The sequence below is a fragment of the Mustela nigripes genome, chromosome 1 (genome assembly GCF_022355385.1).
Source record: "Mustela nigripes isolate SB6536 chromosome 1, MUSNIG.SB6536, whole genome shotgun sequence".
In the NCBI taxonomy this organism is placed as follows: Eukaryota; Metazoa; Chordata; class Mammalia; order Carnivora; family Mustelidae; genus Mustela; species Mustela nigripes.
The window spans coordinates 91,493,155-91,516,990 of NC_081557.1; the positions used below are offsets into that span (position 1 = coordinate 91,493,155).

The window sequence follows — 23,836 nt, forward strand, 5'->3', positions numbered from 1 at the left end:
GACTTTCTGGTCACCTCCAGGACTAGGGTAGGGGTTGCTGGCGTTCAACTGTGGGAGGGTGTCCCAGGGATGAGATGTTGGAAGACTGGGACAGTCCCAAGTACATAAGAAATGTCATACCCCGAACTTCTCTCCTTCACCAGAAAAACCCCCGTCATGGTGTGTGCACACCCTGGAGACAGTCTGAGTCCAGAATGTGATGTGCTCATTGAGAAATGCAGCTATGGCTAGTGTGTGAACACACCGAGATTACTTGACCTAATATCGTTTTCTTTTCTTCTCTCCTTCCTTCCTTCTTTTGTTTCTTTCAGTTTCAGAGGTAGAATTGACTGATTCCTCATATGCGTATAACACCCAGGTTCATTCCACCAACTAACCTCCTGTTTCCTTATCTGTAAAATGGGGTCTGGGCAGTAGCTACCTTAGAGGTGGTTGTAGGGGTTAAATTGACTGTAGTGCCAGGCAAGGGCTGCTCACAGTGCTTGGCACAAGATAATGTTACAGAGAAATGGTGATGGTAAGCGGTGGGGCAGATGTGCTAGGTTTGGGGGAAGCATGGGACTTGGTCTGGGCTGCTCAGTCTTGCCCTGGGGCAAGTTCCAACTCAGAGGGCCTGTAAATGCTCTGACACCCTCTGGGGAGACTCGCCCCTCTCCTCCCCAGGGTCTAGCCTCAGGATGTCTCAAAGGTGTGAACACACAGGAAGCAGGTTTTCTGATGAAGGAACCAGACCCTGTCTCCTGGGTCCTGACCCGGTTGTGCTGAGGTCCCATTGGTGGATTCCCTCTGGACCCAGTTTTTCCAACTGTGGGATACAAACAGAGTGAGGGCAAATAATCTATCTTGTGTGAAAACCTTTGTATGCAAATGCAGCGTGGTAATGAACTTGGCAAATTAACCCCAGAAACTCACCAGGCCAGATCCGCATAAAAAAAAAAAAAAAAAAAAAACCTCTGTGTGAGGCCTGGGGGCAGCAGCGTGCGGCCAGCAATATTTTGTTGCTATTGATCACACCACTATTATTTTATTAACTCCATCACCGAATTAAGTTAATTAACATGGTGCTAAGGCCCCCGTCCTCCACGCCCTTGAAAACGGGCTATTGTTGGAAAAGGTGATATGGAAGTCTGGGGTGGCCAATCTTCTTCCCTCTAGGGAGCGTTACTCTGACTTGTAGACAGAGGACCACATGCATCAGAAATAGTTTCCAGGCCCTCCGTGAACCTGTTAGGTAAGGATCTGCATTTTTAACCAGCCCTCCAGCTGATCATACATCATGACGTCCGAGAACTGTCTTTAGTAGCTGTCGCTAGTGCGGTAGGTGAGAGGTAAGTATTTGCGGTGGGATATTTGCTCCACAAATAACCACTTGCCTGTTAAGATAATATTCCTAATAATAGCAACAAATACATACGTGTTGCTAGGCACTCAGATTCCAGAAAATGTCCTTTACATGAATGCATCCAACCTAACAATCCTTGAGGTCACCCCCATTTGATGGATGGGGAAACTAAGGCACGCAGAGGTGAGGTTATCTTGCTTAAAAGTGACAGAGCCTGGATCAAACCCAGGGAGCCTGGCTCCAGAGTCTTGGCCTTGAACCACTGTGCAAAGTGCCGGGAGCCGGGAGGCCCAGGGGATAGAGTGGTGACGGGGATGGGAGCTCACAGTCCTGCCTGCTTCCCCTGCCCTTGTGGCCCTGGGACCCACTTGCTATGTGCAGGCGTGGACACCCCCTTGCCGGCTCTTGCCCATCTCTGGGGGGCGGGTTGCAGGTCCAGCCCTGACAAATGCTCCTGGTTGAAAAGTCCAGTGAATGAGATGAGTAAATATTGTAAAGGAAGAGAACAAAATGACTCACTTCTCCCAGTGGAGGCGGCGAGGTGTTAATATTTCAGTTCCCTTGGGTTGTCATTGGTGATGACTAGGCATGATGACATGGGGGTACTTCAGTGTCCACCTGGGAGGAAGCCCCAGTGGGCCAGACACCCCCAGCCCAGCCCAGGCCAGCAGGGTGTGGGCCCATGGGTGTCCAATACACAGGGTGTCAAGTTCCCTTTGCCCAGCTAATCTGGATGGCCAGACGGCGGGAGGGCCAGCGCTGGAGTTGATGTGATGGATATTTAGGTTTCTGTGGTGACCCTGGGGGCAGCCCAAATGCCTCGGGGCGATTTCTGGTTTAAAAATATTGCGCTGCTATTTCTACGCTTCTAATCTCCCAGCGATTTGGAGCCTGTTTTCTGAAACACGGCATCGGGGCGGTGTTCCACGTTAAACGGCAGAGAAGATTAAATGGGTTTAAGTCTGGGCGTCTGTCACATCACATCCAAGCCCATAACTTCCATTTTCTATTAAAAATCCATTTCCCCCTTTGACCAGAAGAAGCTTTGCTGTTGATCTGAATGTCTCTCTCTTTATTTATGAAGTGTTCCCCCCTCCTCTCTTTCTCTCTGTAAATATGCCTGCTTCTGTCTGCAGAGAGGAAAGAGCTGGGCAGGGGGGCGGTGGGGGGAGCCGCTGAGATTTGAGGGGGAGGTAGGAGTTTCCTGTGTGAGGACGTGGTTTCCAAACTGGGACTGGCTTCCAGAGAAGAAGTTGGAGGCCCTCCTGAGGCCCCAAACTTTGAACTCTCCAGCATTTAGACAGAAAACACTCAGGCTGGGGACCCGATCGACCTTGACTGAAGGATGGCTCCTCCTCCTTCGAGCTGTACAGTCTCCCCATGAGCCTCTTTTTCTTTACTGATAAAATGAGACTAACAGGACCACCTTAGACCTTTGTGTGAGGGTTACGTGAGAGAATGTTCTGGAAACATGCAAGCAAGCCCAGTGCCAGGCACGTAGCGGGGGCTCAATCAATGTGAGTCTCCTCTCTTTGGAGAACTTGTACCGTTAGCTAAGCCACCAAGCCTTCAGGGAAATAAGTATAAGGTCAAGATGAAGTTAGGCCCAGGGTTAGGCACAAGAACCTGCAGGAACCCAGTTACCAAGCCTGCAAACTGCACTGCCGTTGCCTTCTACCGCAGAGGGGCCAACATGCCAATCCAGCTGTTTCTGCCTCTTCTCCCCAAGCCCAGCCGGCACTCCCGCCTGGAAGGTTTCTGTGGGGTCCCCCAAACATGCGGTCTACTGGCTGCCACAGAGGCCTTGTTCAGGCTGGTCTCTCTGTTGGGAGTGCCCTTGTTTAGATCTTCCTTCCAGGCTCAGCTGGAGCTCCCCCATGCCCAGCCCTGTCCCCTAGCTGCAGACTAACTTGCATATCCCCTCAAGAGGGCATCTCAGAACTGGTACTTTCCATGCACATCTCCCAGGGCTCGGGGCTAACCATCCCTATTCTCCTTTAAAGGCCATCTCCTTTACCAGCTCCTGGAAGGTGGTGTCTCCCACCCATGGCTGTGGTTCTGCTGGGCATGAATAGGAAAGAATAGGACTTTTCCGGTCCCTCGGCGCCCAAAGGGACCTGGGGAAGGGAGTCTGGAAGGGTGCAGGAGTCAGCTGAGAGGAAGTAGGAGTGGAAGAGGGTCTTGAGTTCTGCAGGTTTGCAGGGTGGTGCTGTGCCCTGGTTACCTTTGCAGGAACCGTGGGCACCCTGGACCGCTTGGAGGTCGCGGGCATGCAAATAGCAGTCCTGTCCCTCTTAGTCACACATCCTCTCTGTGGGGAACCAAATTCTTCCACATTTTCTTTTCCCTGCTTTGCAGTCCTGGAGGGCAGGTAAGATGGTGCAGTCCCTGTCTTTTTGACTGAGGACATGGAGGCTTAGAAAGGCTGGTGGCTTGCCTGAGGTCACACAGCAGGTCCGGGGTGAGCTCCGGGAGAGAAAGCAGTTCACCAGACGCCTACCAGGGCTCTGTCAATTGTACCCCACTTCTGTGCTGCTCTGAGAGCTTGCTGAAGCTTTGTCCCTGCTCTGAAGGTTCAAACAGGGACCTGAGAAGGAGGGGAACCCCCTACCCCCATAAAGGCTGGAGTGAGGCCCTCGCTACTCCCCCTTTCATGGCTGGGTGATGCATGGCTGCTGCGGCGACTCATGGGTGCCCCTTGGGCCAACAACCTTCCTCTTGGCACGAGGCAGAGATTTGGGCTACTGGGTGGTCAGTGCCTCAGTTTCCCTTTTATAGATTTGTTCATGCCTATCACCTGGCAGGTGGGATGAGGCTAAATTAATGTTTATTAGAGGGCGTCTGCATTCTGGGCTGACAGGTGTCTTGTGGTGGTAAAGTATGGGCCTGCGGTAAGTGCGGGACGCTATTGTTTTACACCTGAGGGTGATGTTTCATAATGGCAATGCACTGTCAGAGCCCTAAGCAGAAATGAATGGTTTGTCTCATCCTCCCCTGCTCCCCCAGACTCAGAAGACAGCAGCTCACATCCCGAGGTGAGAGAAATATGAGGCTACTCACCTTTTGCTATCAATCTGCCGTTTCATCAGCCCTGACAGGTGGCTGGACAGTCCCGGTCCATTCATCAATTAAATCTACCCATTTGTAGTTGTTGAGAACCCCGTGTCCTTGGCTCTGGCAGGATCCAAGGCTCAGAGTGCAGGAAGGCTGCTCTCATTGCGGCTGGGGCTCCTGGTGGGAGCAGAGGGGGTCTTGGGAAAGGGGCAGGCTCGCAGGCGGGGCGCATGGTGCGGATTTCCAGCAGGGAGAGCTGGAAACTAGGACTGTGTTAGGGGTGGAGTTGAGATGAAGGGAAGGATGGGGAGAGGTACCCAGCCTGGGAAACCAGATTCTGTGGTTTGTCTTCAGTGTGGTTCACACAGTAGAGCAGCTCTGTCCCTGGGCCCTCAAGTAAGGGCACGCTGGGCTCCAGTCCCAGCTCTGGCATGGACACCGTATTTCTTTGGAGAAGATAGTTAACTTTGAGTCTTAATTTCCTTATCCGTGAGGTCAAAATAACATTAATACCATCCCCTAGGGAGCCATGAAGATTAAGTGAGATAATATCTGTAATGGGTCTAGCTCTGAGCCTGACCTACAGTTAACAGCGAAAGCTGTGGTGGTGGTTCTAATTGCTGACGGCGTTATTATTACTGAGGGCTATAGCATAAACATTTTCTTACCCTGTACTTGAATCCGATAATTCTAGAATTCCTCTCTGTCAGAAACCTTTCTCAGCTTCCCAAGTCCATTTTTCAGGCACAATGTAGAGTCCTTCTGTCCCGTGATGGATTTTGGCTCCCCTAATCCATAAAGCTGCCACGGAGAGTGTCTGATTAACTAGGTTGTCTCAGGAAGCATCCAGAACCCCAGAGTGATGTCCCTGCTCCCACAGGCTAAGCATTGTCTGAAATGTCGACTTCAACGATGGCCCCTCCCACAAGGAGTGTGTGTGTATCTATGCGTGCAGGTGTATTAATCTTGTACTTGGCCATCCAAATGTGGATGTTGGTTGTAGGTGGTGTTTGAGGAAGGTGAAATCCACCTTTTTATTATTGCAATCATCTACTTGTACAGAAGACAGACTTGGGGCTCAGATTTCCCGTGTCTGCATCCCAGAGCCCTCACTCAGCGGCTGTGTGGTCTTGGGTAAGTTGCTTTGATTTCCCAGGGCCATACCTCCCTCATGCGTAGCCTGGGATGACACAGCAGTACCTACCACACAGGATTGTTGGAATGTTGAGAGAAGCCCCATAAGTCAAGTGCTTACGACAGTGCCTGGCCTGTAGAAGATGCTTCTCAGATGCTTGTTGAAGGAATCTCGCTAAGGAGATCTCCCAGAAAGTGAGCAGGCCCGTGGAAAGGGAGCCTGGCAAATTTGGGTGCTAAGGGAAGTCTTTCTAAGCCTTCTTTGCGGACCTTTGCAATGCTGTGATTGCATGATCTTGGACAGTACCCTAGCCACTGGGGGTGAGGCATGTTTCTGAGCTTCTGTGGGTCCCCTCACCCACCAACAGTGGGGCTTTCGCCAGGGGAGGCAGTGTGAGGAGGAGGAGGGAAAGGTTAGACCACGGCCTCCCCAAGGGCCTTGCAGCCGCTAGGGGTGCGGTGTCTGGAGGGTGCGGTGCTGTCGGGAGGATGCCCCAACACCCCAGCAAGGAGCCCACGAGTGTGTTTTCCAGCACTGCTGCTAATGGCTTCATCGGAGCTCTTTATGAGATGATGTGAATTGCTCTGACCAATGAGGCTTAATCGCCTCCCTCAACGAGCTGCCCGGTATATTCCCCCTGGAGGCTCGGCTCAGAGTTAAGCCAAGAATATTAATACAGTCTGGATGCAGGCCCTCCTCCTCCTCATAAAGTTGTGGAAATTGAGGTCAAGTTGGGTCCCCTGCAACGTTCTTTAAGTAAGCAGCGGAGTGGTCTGTTTGCTCCTTGGTCTTCCGGGTGCAGGGGAGGGGCTTGCAGCTGGAGACCTCAGGGGAGGGGCTTGCAGCTGGAGACCTGGGACTGGGCCCTCTCTTCTCCGGGGCTGTCCCCACTTGTTGTTCCAAGGTGGCCCTTGTTAAGGTGGCTCCTTAGCAGGGAGGAAGGATCGGATTCCACTATTCAGGGCTGTGGGCCATCAGGCGGGAGAGATGGAGGCCACGTGCCAGCGTGAGGGCTGCAGACAGCTGTCCTCGGGGTCAGGTGGCCCTGCCCCCGTCAGGCGGCTGCGGACTGAGCAAGTTCTCCCGCGTGACGGGGCGCTGTAATGGGAACCCGTCAGACAGTCAGATGCATGAGGTCTTTGCAGCCCCATCCACCGCAACCGCCCCCCGCCCGTCACCCCCAGCATTTTATAAGCGAAGGAGCGGAGGATCAGAGAGGGAAGTGTCACCACAGTTGGTCCATTTCGGGGCCAGGTTGAGAACCTGGGTGGGCCTCTTGCTTCCTGCCCAGATCTTATCCACCCACCGGAGCGCTGGTCCTCATTCGGCCCTCGGGGGCTCGGCCTTTCCCAGAACGGCCTCCGTGGTGGGAGACCCTCTCAGCATCTCCTGTCCTTTTCTCTGCCCCAAGCAAGCATCCCCCTTCCTCTTACAGCACCGTCCCGAGACCCTTCGCCTTTTCCCTGTGTGTGATAGGAAGTGTACGAAGACCCTCCCTAAGAGGGATGGGTTCACATTTTTTTTTCAAGATTTTAAAAATTTATTTATTTGACAGACAGAGGTCACGAGTAGGCAGAGAGGCAGGCAGAAAGAGAGGAAGGGAAGCAGGCTCCCCGCTGAGCAGAGAGCCTGATGCAAGGCTCGATCCCAGGGCCCCGGGATCATGACCTGAGCCGAAGGCAGAGGCTTAACCCACTGAGCCACCCAGGCGCCCCTGGGTTCAAATGTCTGTTCTGTAGCTTATTAGCTGTGCGATCTCTGGCATGTCACCTAACTACTCTCAGCCTATAGAAGGGGATGATTAAAAAAAAGAGAGGTGATGCCAGCTCTTCTCAGGGTTGTGTGGATGGATGGAGGTCATGGTGTGAACCTGCCTGCCGTGTAGCAGGTGCTCAATAAAGGCTTATGATCCAAGCAATTTCAGCGTCTCTCCTCATGTCAACAGTGGAGGCCAATAGTGGATCATGGCTTCGGACCCTTTGACCTAGAAGAGCGATGGCCAATCTCTTCTCCGTGGGCTTGGCTTGGCTTGGCATGGAAAGGGGGATGTCTTTACCTTTTGCCACTCTCCTGCGAGACTGGAAGCTTCTGTGGGACAGGAACTGTCTCCTATCTACCATGCCAGTGGCTGGGGTGTAGTTGGCACTTAGGGGATGCTTCCTGGGTGACTGGTGTTTGAAACATGAATGGGGGTGGGCGCACGCCTCAGGGGCCTGGGAGGTTATTACCAAAACGCAGATAATCAGCCCGTCCTCTCCCCTTTCCCGCAGCTCGCCCTGAAGATGTTGGCACCAGCCTCTACTTTGTAAATGACTCCTTGCAGCAGGTGACCTTTTCCAGCTCCGTGGGGGTGGTAGTGCCCTGCCCGGCTGCGGGCTCCCCCAGTGCGGCCCTTCGATGGTACCTGGCCACGGGGGACGACATCTACGACGTGCCGCACATCCGGCATGTCCACGCCAACGGGACGCTGCAGCTCTACCCCTTCTCCCCCTCCGCCTTCAATAGCTTTATCCACGACAATGACTACTTCTGCACCGCGGAGAATGCGGCCGGCAAGATCCGGAGCCCCAACATCCGCGTCAAAGCAGGTAAGGGGCCGGCCACCTGCTCCCTGCGGGGTGGTGGTGGGGGGCTCCGTCCGGAGGGTGGTGATGGGGGACAGGCAGAGCCCCCCTCCTGGGGAGACATGGGTGCCTTGCTGAGGGGGTGGCGTTGCAGAAGTCCGCCTCTCAGGGAGAGTTTTTGAGCCTTTTGGAATCTTAGCTCCCGGTTTACTGCATGGCCTTAGTCAAAGAAAACACTTCTCCGCGTCTATACTTTCTCCTCCGGGAAGCTGAGACCGGTACCTGTCCCAGTCATTGCTCCTTGCGACGGTTAACCGAGACAGCGCTCCTTTCAGTCCCGGGTTCATTTCAGGGCTCGATTCTAGGAAAACACACCCAGTTGAGTTTCTTTCTTTTAAACACCCTTTTATTGAAACATCTAAAGAAAAGGGCGCATATCGTAAGTAGATCGCTTGGTGAATTTTCACCAGCTTTAATACCCAGATCAAGACACACAAGATCAGCACGTCAGAAGCCCCCTTCATGGTCTTTTCTGTCACCATTCCCCTGGGGGAAACCATTGTCCTGACTTCTTACAATACAGGTGTTTGCCTATTTTTGTACTTTATATAAATGGAGTCCTACAGCAGGTATTTTCTTGAATCCTCTGTACACTATTGTGTTTGTGGGATTTGCCCCTGCTGCTGTGCCTTGTTGAATGGGGTCGTTCATTGTCATGGCTGTGTGGTGTTCTATTGTTCGACTCTACCGTGTTTATTTATCCATTCCGCTGTTGATGGATCTTTGAGTAGACTCTGCCTCCTGAGAACAGGCATTTAGGTAAAATTCATGATGGAAAATTTGAGCAGTGAAGCATTTTGGTCTTCGGAAGGGCCGATAGAGGCCAGGAAGTAGGGGTATCTCAGCTATTGTCTTTAGAGAAAATAGAAAACCTCATTTTTCTGGGCTAGGTCTGGAGTTCAGGGAATGGCTTAGATCAGCTTCTCTTAATGAGGATGTCACGAAACACTGGTGTGTTGTCATCATTTCCAAGGTGTGCCTTAAATCGTAATGAAACACTGAAGTTTGGAGAACAGTTTCCTTAGTAGAGCTTTTTTGGGTGGGAGAGGACGGGTAGCATTTTAGCTAGCCCACTGTGATGGTGCCGGGCTCTGGGGTGTCATCTTTCCTGGTGAGTGTGTCGGGGGAGAAGAGTAGGCTCCGGGGAAGGCCTCCCAACCCGCCTGCCAAGCGACGGATCCTGCAAGTTCTCTGACTTCCAGGGTCCTTCTGCCTCGGGAGTGCCTCTGAGGTTCCAAGTAGCTAGGAATGGGTGTATACAGGGGTGAAATGGGGCGGACGCTCTTAATTAAAGAGCTAGTCTTCTTCCTGTTGGCTTGCTTTGAGGGGAGATGTGAGCTCTTGGAACCCAGGACCAACTCCAGGGTATCTCCTGGGGCTTCCCGTGGAACTTCTTTTCAGGACTAGTTCCTTCGCTCTGCTCCCCTCACACCACCAGGTGCTGAGCTGGGAGGCCCAAGGCCGGCATTTGGTGTAGCCCTGGCCTCCAGCGCCTGGAGGATTGGGCTAAGAGGAAGTAACATCCTATTTCCTGTTACGTGCCTGTCACTGGGTTAGGACGCAGTTTTCACAATAATCCCATAAAGTGTTTCTTAAAAGTGAGGGACTGAGACGAGGAGAGGGTACATGGCTTGGCTAAGGGCCCATGGCCCGTGGGTCAGAGGTGTCACTGGAACGGTGAGCAACCTTTCTGTGGTGCTTCCCTGGGCCAGGCCTTCGACACGCTGCTATCACCATTGTTGTGTCCTTTTACAGATGAGGAAACTGAGGCTCTGAAGGCCAACCAGCAGGGTCATGCAGCACTCAGAGGAGGAGGCAGGGGCTGCTGGCCTGTTCCTCACCTCTGGTCTCTGCTGGCTCGCTGGGACTCTCCAGGGGGTGCTCCCCCAAACCCCAGTTTTTTTTACTCTTTCACTTTGCTTTCCTCCTGTGTTTACTCCCCCTTGGCCTCCTGCCTGCTCCCCTCACATCCCTGGCTGTGCCCCGCTCACACCCATGGAAGGCCAGACCACTGCCCCGAAGAACAGGCAAAGCGGCTCTTCTCTCCTCTCCCTTTTCTCTGTCCCCCCCGCCCCCCCTCCAGCTGTATCTCTTCCCCGGCACGTCACCCAGAAGCAGGGGAAGAAGAAAGGCCTGAGGAGGCTGGGCAGGGCTGGCCAGACTAGAGACACAGCCAATTAAGCGTCTCTTTATGAAGCCAGAGGGGCTGCAGGTGCACAGCCAGAGGGCCGCGGGGCCCTGAACATCACCCTGGCAACCGTGGCCGGGAGAGCAGGAGGGCACGCTGCCCAGGTGCCTGCTGAGGGACAAGGTCGGGAGGCAGTGGGGATCTGGATGCACCAGCGCTGCTTGGCAGAGGAGGGGCGGGAGGATGGAGTGAGCCCCAGAAGAGGCCAAGCAGAGAGGACAAGGCAGAGGCAGAGGCCGAGGATGGCCCCTGGGCCCCACCTGCAAGGCCCAGCCAGCCCACCCACCGGACCCAACTTGTAGACGGGGGAGGCAGGTGACTGTGCCCCTTGAAACCAGCCCTGGGACTGAGGCAGGGGGCCTCCACTGTATGTGCTGCGTTTTGGAAGCAGGGGCAAGCCTGGGGGTCAGGCTTCAGGCAGTGTCAGGAGATCGGAGGAAACAATAAGGATACTTTGTTTCAGAGAATTTTGGAGACTGTCCATTTTTAGTCAATCACAGTTTTAAATATTCTCTTCCATTCTCCTTATAAACCACCAAGCCCTTCCAGAAAGTTCCATGTGTCAACGATATTTTCCCCAGGCCACCTTTCACATTGATGTGGCACAAAAGTCTGTGGTTGAATCATGTGTCACAGTTCCTATTTTTGGCAAATGATGGTCACCGTGCTCCAGCTGTTGGCCCCACGGGCCCAGGAATAATGTAGGAAATCAAGTGTGGTTTCCTTAGAGGAATCCTATCACATTTCCTCGTTACCTACATACCCTCTTGCTGGATGCGATCCCAATGTTGGAATTAGGTGCTACCCCAGACCCCTCCAATCCAATGGTTTATTAAATACTGAAATCACAAAGGTTCGAAGTTGGACTCACGGCCTTGCAGGGGAGACTGGACGTTTCTGAGGGAGCAGGGAGGAGGTTGCTCAGGCAGGAGTAAGATCACGGCAGGAACGTCTGGGCTAGTTAAATGGGAGGTGGGGGAGGTGGTGTTGGGGGGCGAGGCCTGGGGCTGCCGAGGGACCTGAGGTGGCTCTCTGTTCCCTTCTTGGGCCCCCACTGTGTCACAGTCTTGTGACACCCACTTTCCTCACCCCCTCATCTCTCTGCAGTTTTCAGGGAACCCTACACCGTTCGGGTGGAGGATCAAAGGTCAATGCGTGGCAACGTGGCTGTCTTCAAGTGCCTCATCCCCTCTTCAGTGCAGGAATATGTTAGCGTTGTGTCCTGGGAGAAGGACACGGTCTCCATCATCCCAGGTAAGGAGCCCTGTGGGGCCGCGGCAGGCAGGGGTGCTGCGGGGCGGAGGGAGAGATGGAGCAGAGGTGCTGAGCTGGTTGTTGAGCTGAGCTCTTGAGGTTGGTTCCGGTGACTGATTCATTCTCAGGGTTCTGTGACGCTTTGGCCCCAAAGCGTCTCTGGTCTCGTCTTGGTATGTGGTACGTCTGTGCCGGTCAGTGAAACCCAGGTGCTGGGGGCCTCTGCTGGGCGTGCCGATGTCCCATCAGATAGAGGATGGATCCTACTCCCCCTAAAGAGTGGGACCCCCATCTTTCTGGCTCCTGGGTCTTTGCTTGCTCTTGCTCTTTGCAGTGGGAGGTAAGGCTGGAAACCCCTTTAAAGTGAAGGGCTTCAAAGTGGGGGAGGGGAGCCCGGAGCTGGCGGTTGTCCGTGTTCCCGCGTGGAATGACTAGAGCTTGAGCACCGGACCAGACCTGAGTTTCATGTGTACAAGAGTCTTTTTTTTTTCTCTTGAAGTTGGTTGAAGATCCCGTTAGGATTCTAGTGGGCCTCGCCCTTGCCTGGTATTGGGGGATGAGGTTGCATGTCGTAGGCTCGCCTTGTTAGAGCCAGCCTTCTGTTACTCGTTCCCTTTCCCTACAACTGGAGGTCAGGTCTGGAAACCTTAAGAGAGGACCTTGAGTCCTCAAAATACCTCTTGGCCTCTCGCTACAAAATAGAGGGTTTTCTCCCCCCATGGCTCCGACGTGACTGCCTTCATCCCAGCATCAGGTGTGGACTCTCCTGTTTTTTCTTCATTTCTCTGTGGAGGACCTTGGTTTTCCCTTTCTGTGAAACAGGGGAACTTGGCCAGGTGCTGAGAGCCCGTGCAGCCCCGATGTCCCATCGTTGGTGAGACGGAATGATTCCAGCTGCCAGGTTTCCGGGTTAGCCGGGGGAGGCAGACATCAATGTGTCACACCTGTAAAGCCCAGGTTCTTAATCCTGCTACACCCTGAGTCCCCGGGGAGCTCTTTGAAAAACACTGGTGCTTGGGACTGACCCCAAATCAGTATCTCTGGGGGAGAACTGTGATCAGTGTTTTTAAAGCTCTTTCCACGGTTCCGACAACCTAGCTAGAAGAGTCCATACTTCGGCTTATTTATAGCCAACACCACAGGCTACTCTTCTGGAGACGTTAATTTGTGTTTTGCCCCTGGTACCTTTTCCTTCTCAGTTCCAAGCAGATGGCCAGGCCGTTATGTCTCCTGGCCTCAGAGCTCCTAGCAGGACGGGAATCCAGATCTACTTAAAGACAGCTGCTCTTCCTGCCTTTTGTAAAACCATAGGCTAATAGGAAAGGTTGGGATGGGTGTCCTGGCTGGGAAAGAGAGCCTCTGAGGACAAGGAACAAATGGGAGACAAACGAATCCCGGGGATGGGGAATGGGACTGTAGGCTGCTTAGTGGGTGCAGCTGGGCAAAGCGGTTGGTCCCCACAATGGGTGGCTGTGTGAGGCTCCACGCGGTCTGGGATGGGGGCCAGTGTTCTGCATCCAGAGGAGGCATTAGGTGCACAGCCAAAACCCAAAGTGATCATGCAGGGAGGGACAACCGGGTGGGGAGAGATCCCAGGCCTTGGCACATCTCTGGGGGAAGCCCCAGTAATGAAGACTGAAGGTCCCACTTATCCAACTGAGTCAGACTGAAGGCACTTTGAAGAACATAAATGTGGTATTTCTTACACACTTGAGTTTATGGACTCAGAGTTATACTCATTAAAATATCATTAATTATTGGTAGTAGTATTAAATAACAATGATTATTATCAGAGTGCTTACTGTATGCCAGGCAGTGGCTAAGAAACTTCCATGTTTGATCTCATTTTGTCCTTATAAAAATCCGGACGTGTATTTTTTCCCTCCACTTTAGAGAAGAGGAAACTGAGGTTCCCAGGAGTTAAGTCACTTCTTCTGGGTAATGGATCTATTAAGCAGGGGGCCAGGGCTGGAACTTGGGTCTCTTCCTCCAACCTGTGCACTCCCCCCACACAGAACTGCCTCCCTGCACCATACAAATTTGTCCAGCAGAGCGTGACTCCAAGGCTTTAAATGTGTGCTCTAGATAAGGATGGCCTTGACCTCAGGGAGGGGAAGAAGGTCAACATTGGGTTTTAGGGAAGGCTTTGTGGGGTTGAGGTGGGTGCAGTGAGGAAGCGCCTGAACCCTGGCACCAGACTGTCTGGGTTGAGACCCAGCCCACTGCTTGACCAGCTGGGCAGGTCACTGGCCCCACAGTGCCTCAGTTTCCCCAACTGTAATAAAATGGGGATAATGAATGACCTACTTTATAGGGTTCGAGAAGTTAATCTGTTCGGAAACATTCTGAACTCTGCCTTACACCTAGGACAGCTGTGGCTGTGATGATGATGATGGTGTATCCCTTTTTACTACATCACCGGCTCCGTGTCCCCCGTTAGACTGAATTTCCCAGGATGGGAGCTGGCTGGTTTTCATCCACACGTCTCTGGCTTCTGGCACACCCCTTTGCACGTGCAGGGCAGGTGCTCAGTCAGTGCTCCAGGGGAGTATGGATGGATGGTTGGAACAGTTCTGAAGGAATGTGGGAACAGCACTGATGTAAGGGTGAGCGCAGTGGGTGCAGGGAGGTACGAAGTCTAGCTCAGATGGGAGAGAAGGTGGGTTTACCTGGCTCCTGTGCCTAGGAGCTGGAGGCAGGGAGCTTCCCCAAGGCGACCCTTGTAGTTGGTGCTTCAGGGCTGTCTTTGATGTAAAGACACGGCTGGTGGCCCCAAAGGGCATAATTATCAGGGAAGCAGGCTTGATGCTAATCTGCAGGGCTCTGGTCAACTTTGGCTCTTTAGCACCCCTCTCTCCTTTAGCCTTGGAGAATTTTCCTCCCCCACCCCAACCTCCATCCATAATCATTCTAGATCCTTCTACAGCTATGGTGTTCATCCAGGGACAGACTTCCCAAAGCACATGAATCCAACTGACACGTTCCTGGAGGAATGTGAGAGAACCAGAGACTGGAGTTTTGCTTCCTCCGGGCTCTGGATGAGAGGCCAGAACGTGGGCCGCCATGCTGCCTACTTTAATTTTGGAAAATGCAAATTGTTTATTGTTTTTTTTTCCCCCATAAAAATAGGATTCTCTGCCATCCATCTCACCCTGTACCCAGTGTGCATGTTGTCTGGGAGGCTGGATAGCAGCTTCTTACAGTGGGGGAAGATTTAATGGTTACGGAAGGATCAAGGAGCCCTTTATTTCCCCCTGACGCCTTAGGGTCAGCTTCTGGAGCAAAGAGAAAGTGTTGACTTTGATCTCTGGATGTGCAGGTCTGGGTTCAGATCCTCCACAGACCACGGGGCCAACAGGGGCAGGTGCTGGTGAGCAGGGGGAGGAATGGGAGGCCTTGAGGGTTACTCAGGGCCCCAGGACACATCACCAGGGGGAGAGCAGATGCCCTGTGAGGCGGGGGCCCGAGAGGTGAGCGTGGGCCCCGGCGAATGAGGAGCCTGCCCTTCAACGCCTCTCTCTGAGGGGGTTTGGAAGGAATTAAAGGCTTGGTGCCTAAAACAGCTCCGTGAGTTGGGTATTTGTTCCCAGGCCAGCCTTCCCAGCTGTCCACACTGGGGAGGGGCAGGGGAGCCTCCCTGCTGAAACTCTAAGCAGCTTTTTGACTGTGCTTTCCCCAGGGAGAGGCTGGAGAGACTAACATGCAACGTTTCCCAAAATGGTACTTTCCCCAGAGCTACCTACTACACGAGCCCCTTTCTCCCCCTGCCTTTCCCCCTCCTCAAAGCTGGTCCTCTTCCTTCCATCGGGCTATTTAAAGATGTAGGAGCCCAGAACCTCTCACCTATGATCTGGCAGACTCCTACCCTTTACTTCTCTCCTGGGGGCCTTGGTCTTGACAAGGAGAACCGGCTCTCCAGAGTGGGTGGGGTGGGGGGGAAGAGGGCCAAGGGCCGTGCACAAACATAAATAAAAATTAAGGCCTCCGGTGAAGCCGAGATGTGGTTTAATTTCCCATCTGCATGATCACCATTACAATGCATGTTATTGGATATAAAGATAAATCCGGCCCTGTTCCTAATAGCTTTTAATTTCCATCAGACCTGATTATATCGATGCGGGCTCCTTGTGGGAGTTTCCCAGCATGCTCTTCACCAGCATCCTGACTGGCTCTCTTGGCCCCAGAGGGGAGTTTTGGACACTGCTCAGATGCGGGCCAGATGTGTCTGCTGGTGCTCTGGAAGACCAGCCTGGATCAGCTCCCTCGTCTATGAGGATGGGGCTCTGGAACGCTGGGTTGTCATCAGGCCCTGCCTGGGCTGGAAGCCCTGTGCCTTGGGGGTGGGGGTGGGCAGAAGGGTGAATCTGGTCAGAGGGGTCCTTTCTGGCTAGCGGGCAGTGCTCCTGGACCGTAGCCCACCTTCACCTGGGGAGAGAGCCTGTGAGCTCACCTCCCTGATTGTCCCCAGAGTTCCAAGTTGCTCCTGTGTTTTCACGTGATCTTGCTGTCCCCTCTGTGCCCATCCCTCCTCTCCTTATTGATATCCCACTCCTCTTTTGTCCTTTAAACTTGATCCACATGTGTCGCCTTCCAGGAGACCTTGCATAAGCCTGCTGGCAGAGCTTACCGCTTCTCTGGTTCCATTCCCAGCGCACTCCCGTCATTTCCTCTTACGTGATAGGTGGTGGTTTCTGTCTGCCTGCTGCAGGGGGTACACAGCTGTATCTTTTTCATCTCTTTATCCCCAGGGCCCTCGTAGCACCTGTCATAGCATAATAATAATAAGATTAATGATAATATCTATCATGTATTGAGACCTAAATTATCTCTAATCCTCACAATAACCCTTTAAGAGAGATAACATTTTTGTTTTGTTGGGTCTTTTCTCATTTTATAAATGAGGACATTGAAGCCCGGGGAAATTAAGCAACTTACCTAAGGTCTCGTGGCTTGTCAAGGCTGTAGCCTGGGTTTGAACCCGGCTCTTCCAGGCGCCTCTGCTTTCTGCTGCCTCCCCACAGCGGGCTTCTCATTGAGAATGGACTGTCCTCAGGTTCCCACAGGGGAGGAACTCCTGTCTCCTGCACTTGCCTGGGGACAGACACGTGTCCCCAATCCTTGCACTGACCTTTGGCTGTGTGTTCAGTGACCAGAGGCTCTGGCTTTTCTGAAGGGCCACAGATCTCCAGCTGAAAGATGTGGGAACAAAACAGCCATTCTAACAAGAAGGCTTTATTGGGCACCGGCTCTGTTTTTGGCCCAGTGGGAGACACAAAGACCGTCCTGATCAGGGAGTTTAGGATTCCGTTCATGTTGTCAGCTCTGATGGGCAGAGACGGATAATCTCAACACAGTAAACAATCACATACGGTCTTGGTTTGCTTTGGAATGCAGATTCAACGTATTAATTGCATTTTGCTCAGGCTGATACGGAGACTACCTCAGATCCCATATGTCTACACCAACTTGGACGGGAGATGGAGCAGACAGGAGCGAGCTGGGTGGTGCCTGGAAACCAGTTTGGATGCTTCTAGGCCACAAGCGGATAGAGTCAGGGACTGTTAGAGCTGGAAGGGCTCTGTTAGAGCCTTCACACTTACTGATAAACCCAGGTCAAGACCGAGGTGCTCTCAGGCTCCCCTTCTCCCCTTCTCTCCTGACATTCTTAGGGCATGCTATTTTATCTGCTCATGGGATGCTTTGCTTTTACTCTCAGACTTCGTTCTTTGTCTATCGAAAACCTACCCATCTTTCAAAGTCTGGTTCAAATACCACTTTTTCCATGATGTCTTTTTCCGGTTTCTGCTATGAATGGATTGAAAAATCACCCTGATTAACCTTCTTCGAGGGGGATCCTTTTGTGAACTCCCTCCGGACTTTCTCGGTTCCTTGCTCAAGGCACTAACTGTGTTTTGTCCTGTAATATTTGAAATCTGTGTTATCCCCATGCCGGGAAGATAGAACCAGCAAGAGCAGGCGCTGTATTTTCTGCGGGGCCCTCTCCCCTCCAGTCCCGCTGAAGATGATTAACGATGATGACGTGATGCCAGTCTCTCCCCGCATTGAGTGCTCATGTGGCAGGGAGGAAGGTATTTCAGGGTTTAAGGTGCCCGGTCCCTTGGTCTTTATTTCATGGAACTGCTCCAGAGTGACCCAGAGAGAGATGGTTTCTGTGGGTTCCCTCTGTGATGCTCTGCTGTGTGATGCAAAGTTGGGGGATCTCTGTGGTTCACCTGGGGGACTCAGTCAATTAAGCATCTGCCTTTGGCTCAGGTCACAATCCCAGGGTCCTGGGATCGAGCTTCTCCCTCTGCCCCTCTCCCTGCTCATGCTCGCTCTTGTTCTCTCTCTTTCATTTCTTTCTCTCTCTCTCAAATAAGTAAATAGAACCTTAAAATATATATATATATTTTTAAAATAATCGGGACTCTCCTTTCTTGACTCTTTAGGACCATATAGAGAAAAGGGGTTGGAATGGTTATCTGGGCTAACATGAAGAAAATGGTGCCCTCAAGACAATTTAACCAATGGGGTTTGGGCCCCTGCTGGGTGATGGACATGGGGTCAGGCCTTGCAGAAGAGTTGCACTTGCCCGTGACCTGCTTGTTCCCTTCAGCAGCTCCAGGGTAGGGACTATGGTACCATCCCGCGAAGAGGATGAACCATGATGCTTTCTGATGGCGGCCCTGTGAGGCCTCGTGAGGGGAGGGAGGCCTGCAGTCGAGTCTTGAAATCCAAGGGCCATGGGGGCAGAAAGCATGCTTCGGGTGGAGGTGGCAGCAGGGGTGAAGGCAGGCAAGGAGGCGGAGGACGGGGTGATTTGGAGGGTAGGTGAGGTGCTGAGAGCAGTCTGAAAAAGATGCCAAGCCATGGAGGTCCTGCCAGTTCTAGAAAAAGAAAAAAAAAAAAAAAAGGTATGTGTGGAGGGGGAATACGATAATAATGACTCGTACTCGTTAAACCCTTCCTCCGTTGCCAGGCTCTGTTCAAAGCGTTCTCTGTGTATAGCTCATTTGGCCTCACAGCAATCTGATGAGGGGTTATTACTCCCCCATTTCAGAGATGAACAAACTGAGCCTCGGTGAAAATAAACGAAGCACCTAAAGTTAGTTAAGTGGTAGAGCCACAGCTTACCCTGATGCGTTCAGACTCCACTGTGTGTGCTCCGAAGCATGACATTCTATCACCTTGTGGAAACTTGACACGCAAAAATGTATTTTTAAAAACCGCTGCAAATCCACAAGGAGAGGGCGACCTGATAGAAAACCAGGTAACAGATGGGAGCAGACAGTTGACAGACGAGGAGGGACGCAGTGAAAAGAAGACAGACTCTGGTCTGCTAGTCCTAATTGGTGCTCTTGAGCGAGTTATTTTCATAAGCCTCAGTTTATTCCTCTGTGAAATGGGGATAATGGATCCTGTGCTCGGAATCCTTCGGATGGAAATCAGGCCTCTGCAGAGACTTGGATTCTCAGGTGGAGAAGGAGTCGCTTAAACACATCCGGGAAATGACACCCCCCCACCCCGGTTCATGACGTTGTCCAGCCTTGGGCCACGTTGGGCACTGGGCTGCCGGCGGAACGTGAGATGCTGAGAAGGCCGTGTGGGACTAGGGCTAGATAGAGGGCCACTGAGGCAGTTTTAACTCCAACAGTCTGCGATGGTATCTGGGCAGAATGAGGGAAAGAGATGACTGAGACATGGACATTGCAGTATTCATCTCTGAATTCATTTGTGCCTTGCCCTGTATCTGATAAAAATTATGTTGCAGCAAGGAACGAAGGCCTGTGGTTTGGTACCAACACAGCGAAGATCCCTTCCACAAACTGCCGGGTCTAGTCTCAGCATGCTCAAACTCTGGCTTGGTAACAACTAGTATCTCCTAGAATCCGCCATCCAGTTTAGGAAGTGCGTTGCACGCTCTCCGTGGAGAACCCCCATCACCTTCCCCGCTTTACAGGCGAGGAAGCAGGTGCAGTGAGGCTAGGGGTCCTGCCAGCAGGTATCTGGATGTCCTCTCATTCAATTCTCCTCTTTACTCTGTGAGGCAGGCCTGCTACCCCCATTCTTAGGTATAAAGGAAATGAGATTCAGAGAGGCCAAGCAATTTGCTCCAGGTCACGCAGCATTTCCGTGGCAGAGCCTACTGCTTGAACCCAGAGCCAAGCCCTTTTCCTCTAACAGGCTTTCATGCCTCCAGCCTAAGGGCTGTCTCAGGGCTGCTAGGCAATTACTGCTTTCCATACCAAGCCAGCTGCAGAGAGGAAAAGGCAGCCGGCCCTTAATTTTGTTGTTGTTTGTTTCTTGTCTGCTTTGATGGGGAAGGGGCATCAGATTCAGACAGCCTTAATGTATTCCTTGGGGTGCAGAGAGAAAATCCTACCTTCTCAAGCCATAAACCAGCCTTTACAGGTTCGAGATGACAGGGAGAGCTTCAGAATCAGCAGAGAAATTCTCTCCCTCATCGAGGGCCCGGAAAGGAGATGATAATCATGGTGATGATCATGGTTAGTAGGAAAAGAAGTGATCACTTACTGAGCTCTTAGTTGATCTGTGCTTTTCAGGAATCATTTTCTGGAATCCCCCTAGTGTCCTGAATAGCGGCTGCCATTATGAGCTCCGTTTTGCAGGCGAGAAGCCTGATGTACAGTGAGCTCAGTCACCTGCTCGAGGCCACAGAGTAAGGAGCTGAGCCCAGAGCCGTTTTATGTCAGCTCTTGAGATGACTTGGGCCACCTCTCAAACCATACCCTATGGTCTCTGTCACCTTTTCTCTGTATGGAGCTCTCTGGTTTATAAAGCCCGTTGGCAGGCATCATCTCAGTGAATCTTTCAGTTCCATCTGAGGGGGCCGTATTCTTAACCTCGCCTCACAGACAGGGAAACCAAGGCTTGTGGGGGGATCACGAGGCCTGCCCAAGGTCACCCAGCCAGGGAGGGCAGATACAAGAACTCCAGTTGGACGCCTGCCCCTCAGAGGCCTGTGAGACCCCACCCAGACCGCATGCCCTCAGTTCCGCGGTCCCCCTTCCAGTCTCCCGGCAGGCAGGCTGCTCTGCGTTTGCACGCCAGTTGGTTGGTTCCAGAACCATCCGCCACGGCTCCGCAGTCGAGCAAAATCGTCTGTGTTCACAGGTGCCTCTGGCGGTGTGTGCATGTGTCGTGTTTTGCTTTTCCATTTAGTTCATGGCAGGTGCCGCATTTCCAGAGCGCCCACTGGGTGAATTTCCGCAGATTTAAGACAATTGCAGGCAAACGCTTTGCCCTGAGATCACGCCGTGGCAGTGGACATGGAGCAAGCGGCATTGTTTGGTTAAGTTGGCACCTCTGAAAGTTACCCTGAAATCAGAGCGGAATTCTTTATAGAAGGTTATCCTACACATAAATCATCATTAGACTACCTCATTTTTGTTTAATGCCTACCTAACTGTGCTGTAGTCTAAAAATGTGTGTTTAGTGAAGTCAAGGGTTGCAGGGAAATTATAGGGTTTTCAAAAACCCATTTGCTTTGCTGGTGTTCACATCAGAATCAATCTTGCCTTTCGTTCTCAATCTCATTGCAAACATGCAGCATTGCTCGCCGAATTCTGGCATTTAATGTAGGGTAGCATTTATTCAGAAGAAGCCAACGGTGCTTACAGAATGGGAGAGCTATGTATAGATGGCGCTTCCTGCCAAGCCTGTGATTTTGAACTCTGTTGCGTATCAGTGAGACCTCATGGCCAGGACCTGAGCCGCGTGGGGACGGGGCTGCGGTAGCGAGCAGGGGCCGGCACTAGGGAGCTGTGGAAGGAGAGTCTGTGTCCCCTGATGCCACCAGCTTTGCTGCATGCCCTCCCCTCCGCACACAGTAGGTTCTCTGCTGCGGTCTGCTGAAAGCCTGCCAGGGACGCCAAAAGGGGTAGGGGCTGACCCTGACCCTTGGACTCGGAAGGGTGTGGCTCTGCGGCTGCTAGTCCAGCCCTCGTTTGCTCTCTTCCTGGGGGAGCAAAGCAGAATGGGTGTCGGCTCGGGCCTGGGAGACCCGCTCCACTTACTCACTGTGGGACCCTTTTTGATCTCCAAGATTTACTTTCAGTGGCTGTGCAGATGAGAAGTTAGACACTTCTCCTAGGTGGAGAAAATAGATTTTCTGGGGATAGTTAGAGTGTTTCTAGATAGATGTGGCTTTGGGGTGATTTTGTTTGTTTGTTTTTTTACAACCTTTATATGTACTTGTCCGCTTTGATTTGTGTGGATCAGACACAGGAGAACCATTCCAGGATTAGTCATCTCCTCCAGGCCCCAGAGGGTCTGCATGCGGACAGAGCGAGCAGGTGGGAGCACCAAGGTAGGAGTCCATAGGAGCCGGGCTGGGGTCTCCTGACAATGGGGGTCACTTGGCCTTCAGGGCTGGATGCATAAGGCCAGGAGATTGAGGAGACGGGCCGGGGCAGGCTACTTCCCCAGAAGGCTAAGTCCAAACCCTAACATGATGTTGGCTTCTGTGGCCTAGCGGGCATCTTGCTGTGTTCCTGTGCCCGCTGAAGCCTGCCTTTCTCAGTGTGGAGCGCTGAGCTGGTGGAGCCAGGAACAGCCTTTTGCCTCCAGAACGGTAGTGTGGGGCTCAGAGGCCAGCACTAAGGCTTCTAAGTTGGAAGCACTTTCCTCTCACACCAGAGACTTCAACCCCCAGATCAGAGCCAGAACATACCTGAACAACCACATCTTTAGGAACTTGGACTCTCCTTTGTGAAGCAGATGAGAGAGTGGAAGAAAGAAGCCTGTGACGGTGAATGGCAGTGGAGGGGGCGAGGTGGGGAGTCTGGGTTTTGAGTTCAGCTACGAAGGGCACTGGAGTTGACCTCTGTGTGGTGGTCTGCGGGGCTCTCTGTCAAGGGATCCCCTCTGAGAGCATATGGCTGGGGACCTCTTCACCAGCCCTCGGAGTGGGACACAGAAAGGAAAAGGCTTGTGTCTGGAGCATTCCAGAGCCTGTTTTTACTGACACAAGTGTGGAGAGCCTGTGGTCCCTGTTCACAGCCTGCATCCGGGAAAAGGCACAGGCTCCATCGGGCGGTAGCGGACAGTGCCATGTCTTGTGTTGGCTTCATCCCCTGAATCTGTCTAAATGGCTGTATTGGCAGAAGCCACCATCAGTGGTTGCATTTTCAGTTCATTATTTAATTGAGCAAATGTTTTTTGAGCGCTTCCTGTGCACAAGATGCCGTTATATAGACAGGGATTCCCAAGGGTCTTTGCTTGAGGCTCTCAAGCGACTTGGAGAAATTCCTCTTATTACTCACGAAAGAAACTCATTTTAATCAAAATGTGTATGTGTGTATGTGTGTACAATGAGTGTGTATGATATAGTTTGTGCATATTGAATGTGTGCTTCTGTGTGCTCATATACTCACACTCAGTTTAAGTTTTTATTTAAATTCCAGTTTAACATACAGTGTGATGTTAGTGTCGGGTACACAGTGTGGTAATTCTACACCTGGCATCAACAAGGGCCCTCCGTAATCCCCGTCACCTGTTTCCCCCCTTCCCCCCAAGTCCCTCCCCTCTGGTGACCCCCAGTTTGCTCTCTATAGTTAAGAGCCTGTTGCTTTGTCCATCTCTCTCTCTGTGTGTGTCCCTTTGCTTGTTTTGTTTGTTAAATTCCGCATATGAGTGAAATCATATGGTATTTGTCTTTCTGTGCCTGACTTATTTCACTTAGCATTATCCTTTCTAGCTCCAGCCATGTGGTTACAAATGGTAGGATTTTGTTCATTCTTATGGCTGAGTATACCATGCCATAGTGTGTGTGTGTGTGTGTGTGTGTGTGTGTGTGTGTGTGTGTATCACCTCTTCTCTATCTGACCTCTCTCACTGGACACCTGGGCTGCTTCCATAAGCTGGCTTTTGCGGATAATGCTGCTCTGAACATCGGGGGCCACGTTTCCCTTTGAATGAGTGTTTTTTCACCCATTGGGTAAATGCCCAGTAGTGCGATTGCTACTAAAAGTAGCGTAGCTCTATTTTTCAGTTTCTGAGGAACCTCCATACGGTTGTCCAGAGTGGCTGCCCCAGCTTACCTTCCCACCAACAGTTCGACAAGGTTCTCCTTTCTCTGCGTCCTCGTCAACACCTGTTGTCTCTTGTGTTTCTGATGTTAGCCGTTCTGACAGGTATAAGGTGGTACCTCATGGTGGTTTTGATGCACGTTTCCCTGGTGATGAGTGGTTGGGCACCTTCTTGTGTGTTCACATTCA

The 23,836-nt window shown here is 52.2% G+C and overlaps 1 protein-coding gene across 1 annotated transcript in view; it reads left to right on the forward strand.

The window, feature by feature from the left end:
* The window catches only part of DSCAML1 (DS cell adhesion molecule like 1), a 337,942-nt gene that overhangs the window by 7,905 nt on the left and 306,201 nt on the right, over positions 1 to 23,836 (forward strand). The window contains exons 2-3 of the mRNA XM_059416450.1: positions 7,802 to 8,119; positions 11,451 to 11,597. Of these exons, the coding sequence (XP_059272433.1) occupies positions 7,802 to 8,119; positions 11,451 to 11,597 (465 nt within the window). The remainder of the gene's footprint in view (positions 1 to 7,801; positions 8,120 to 11,450; positions 11,598 to 23,836) is intronic.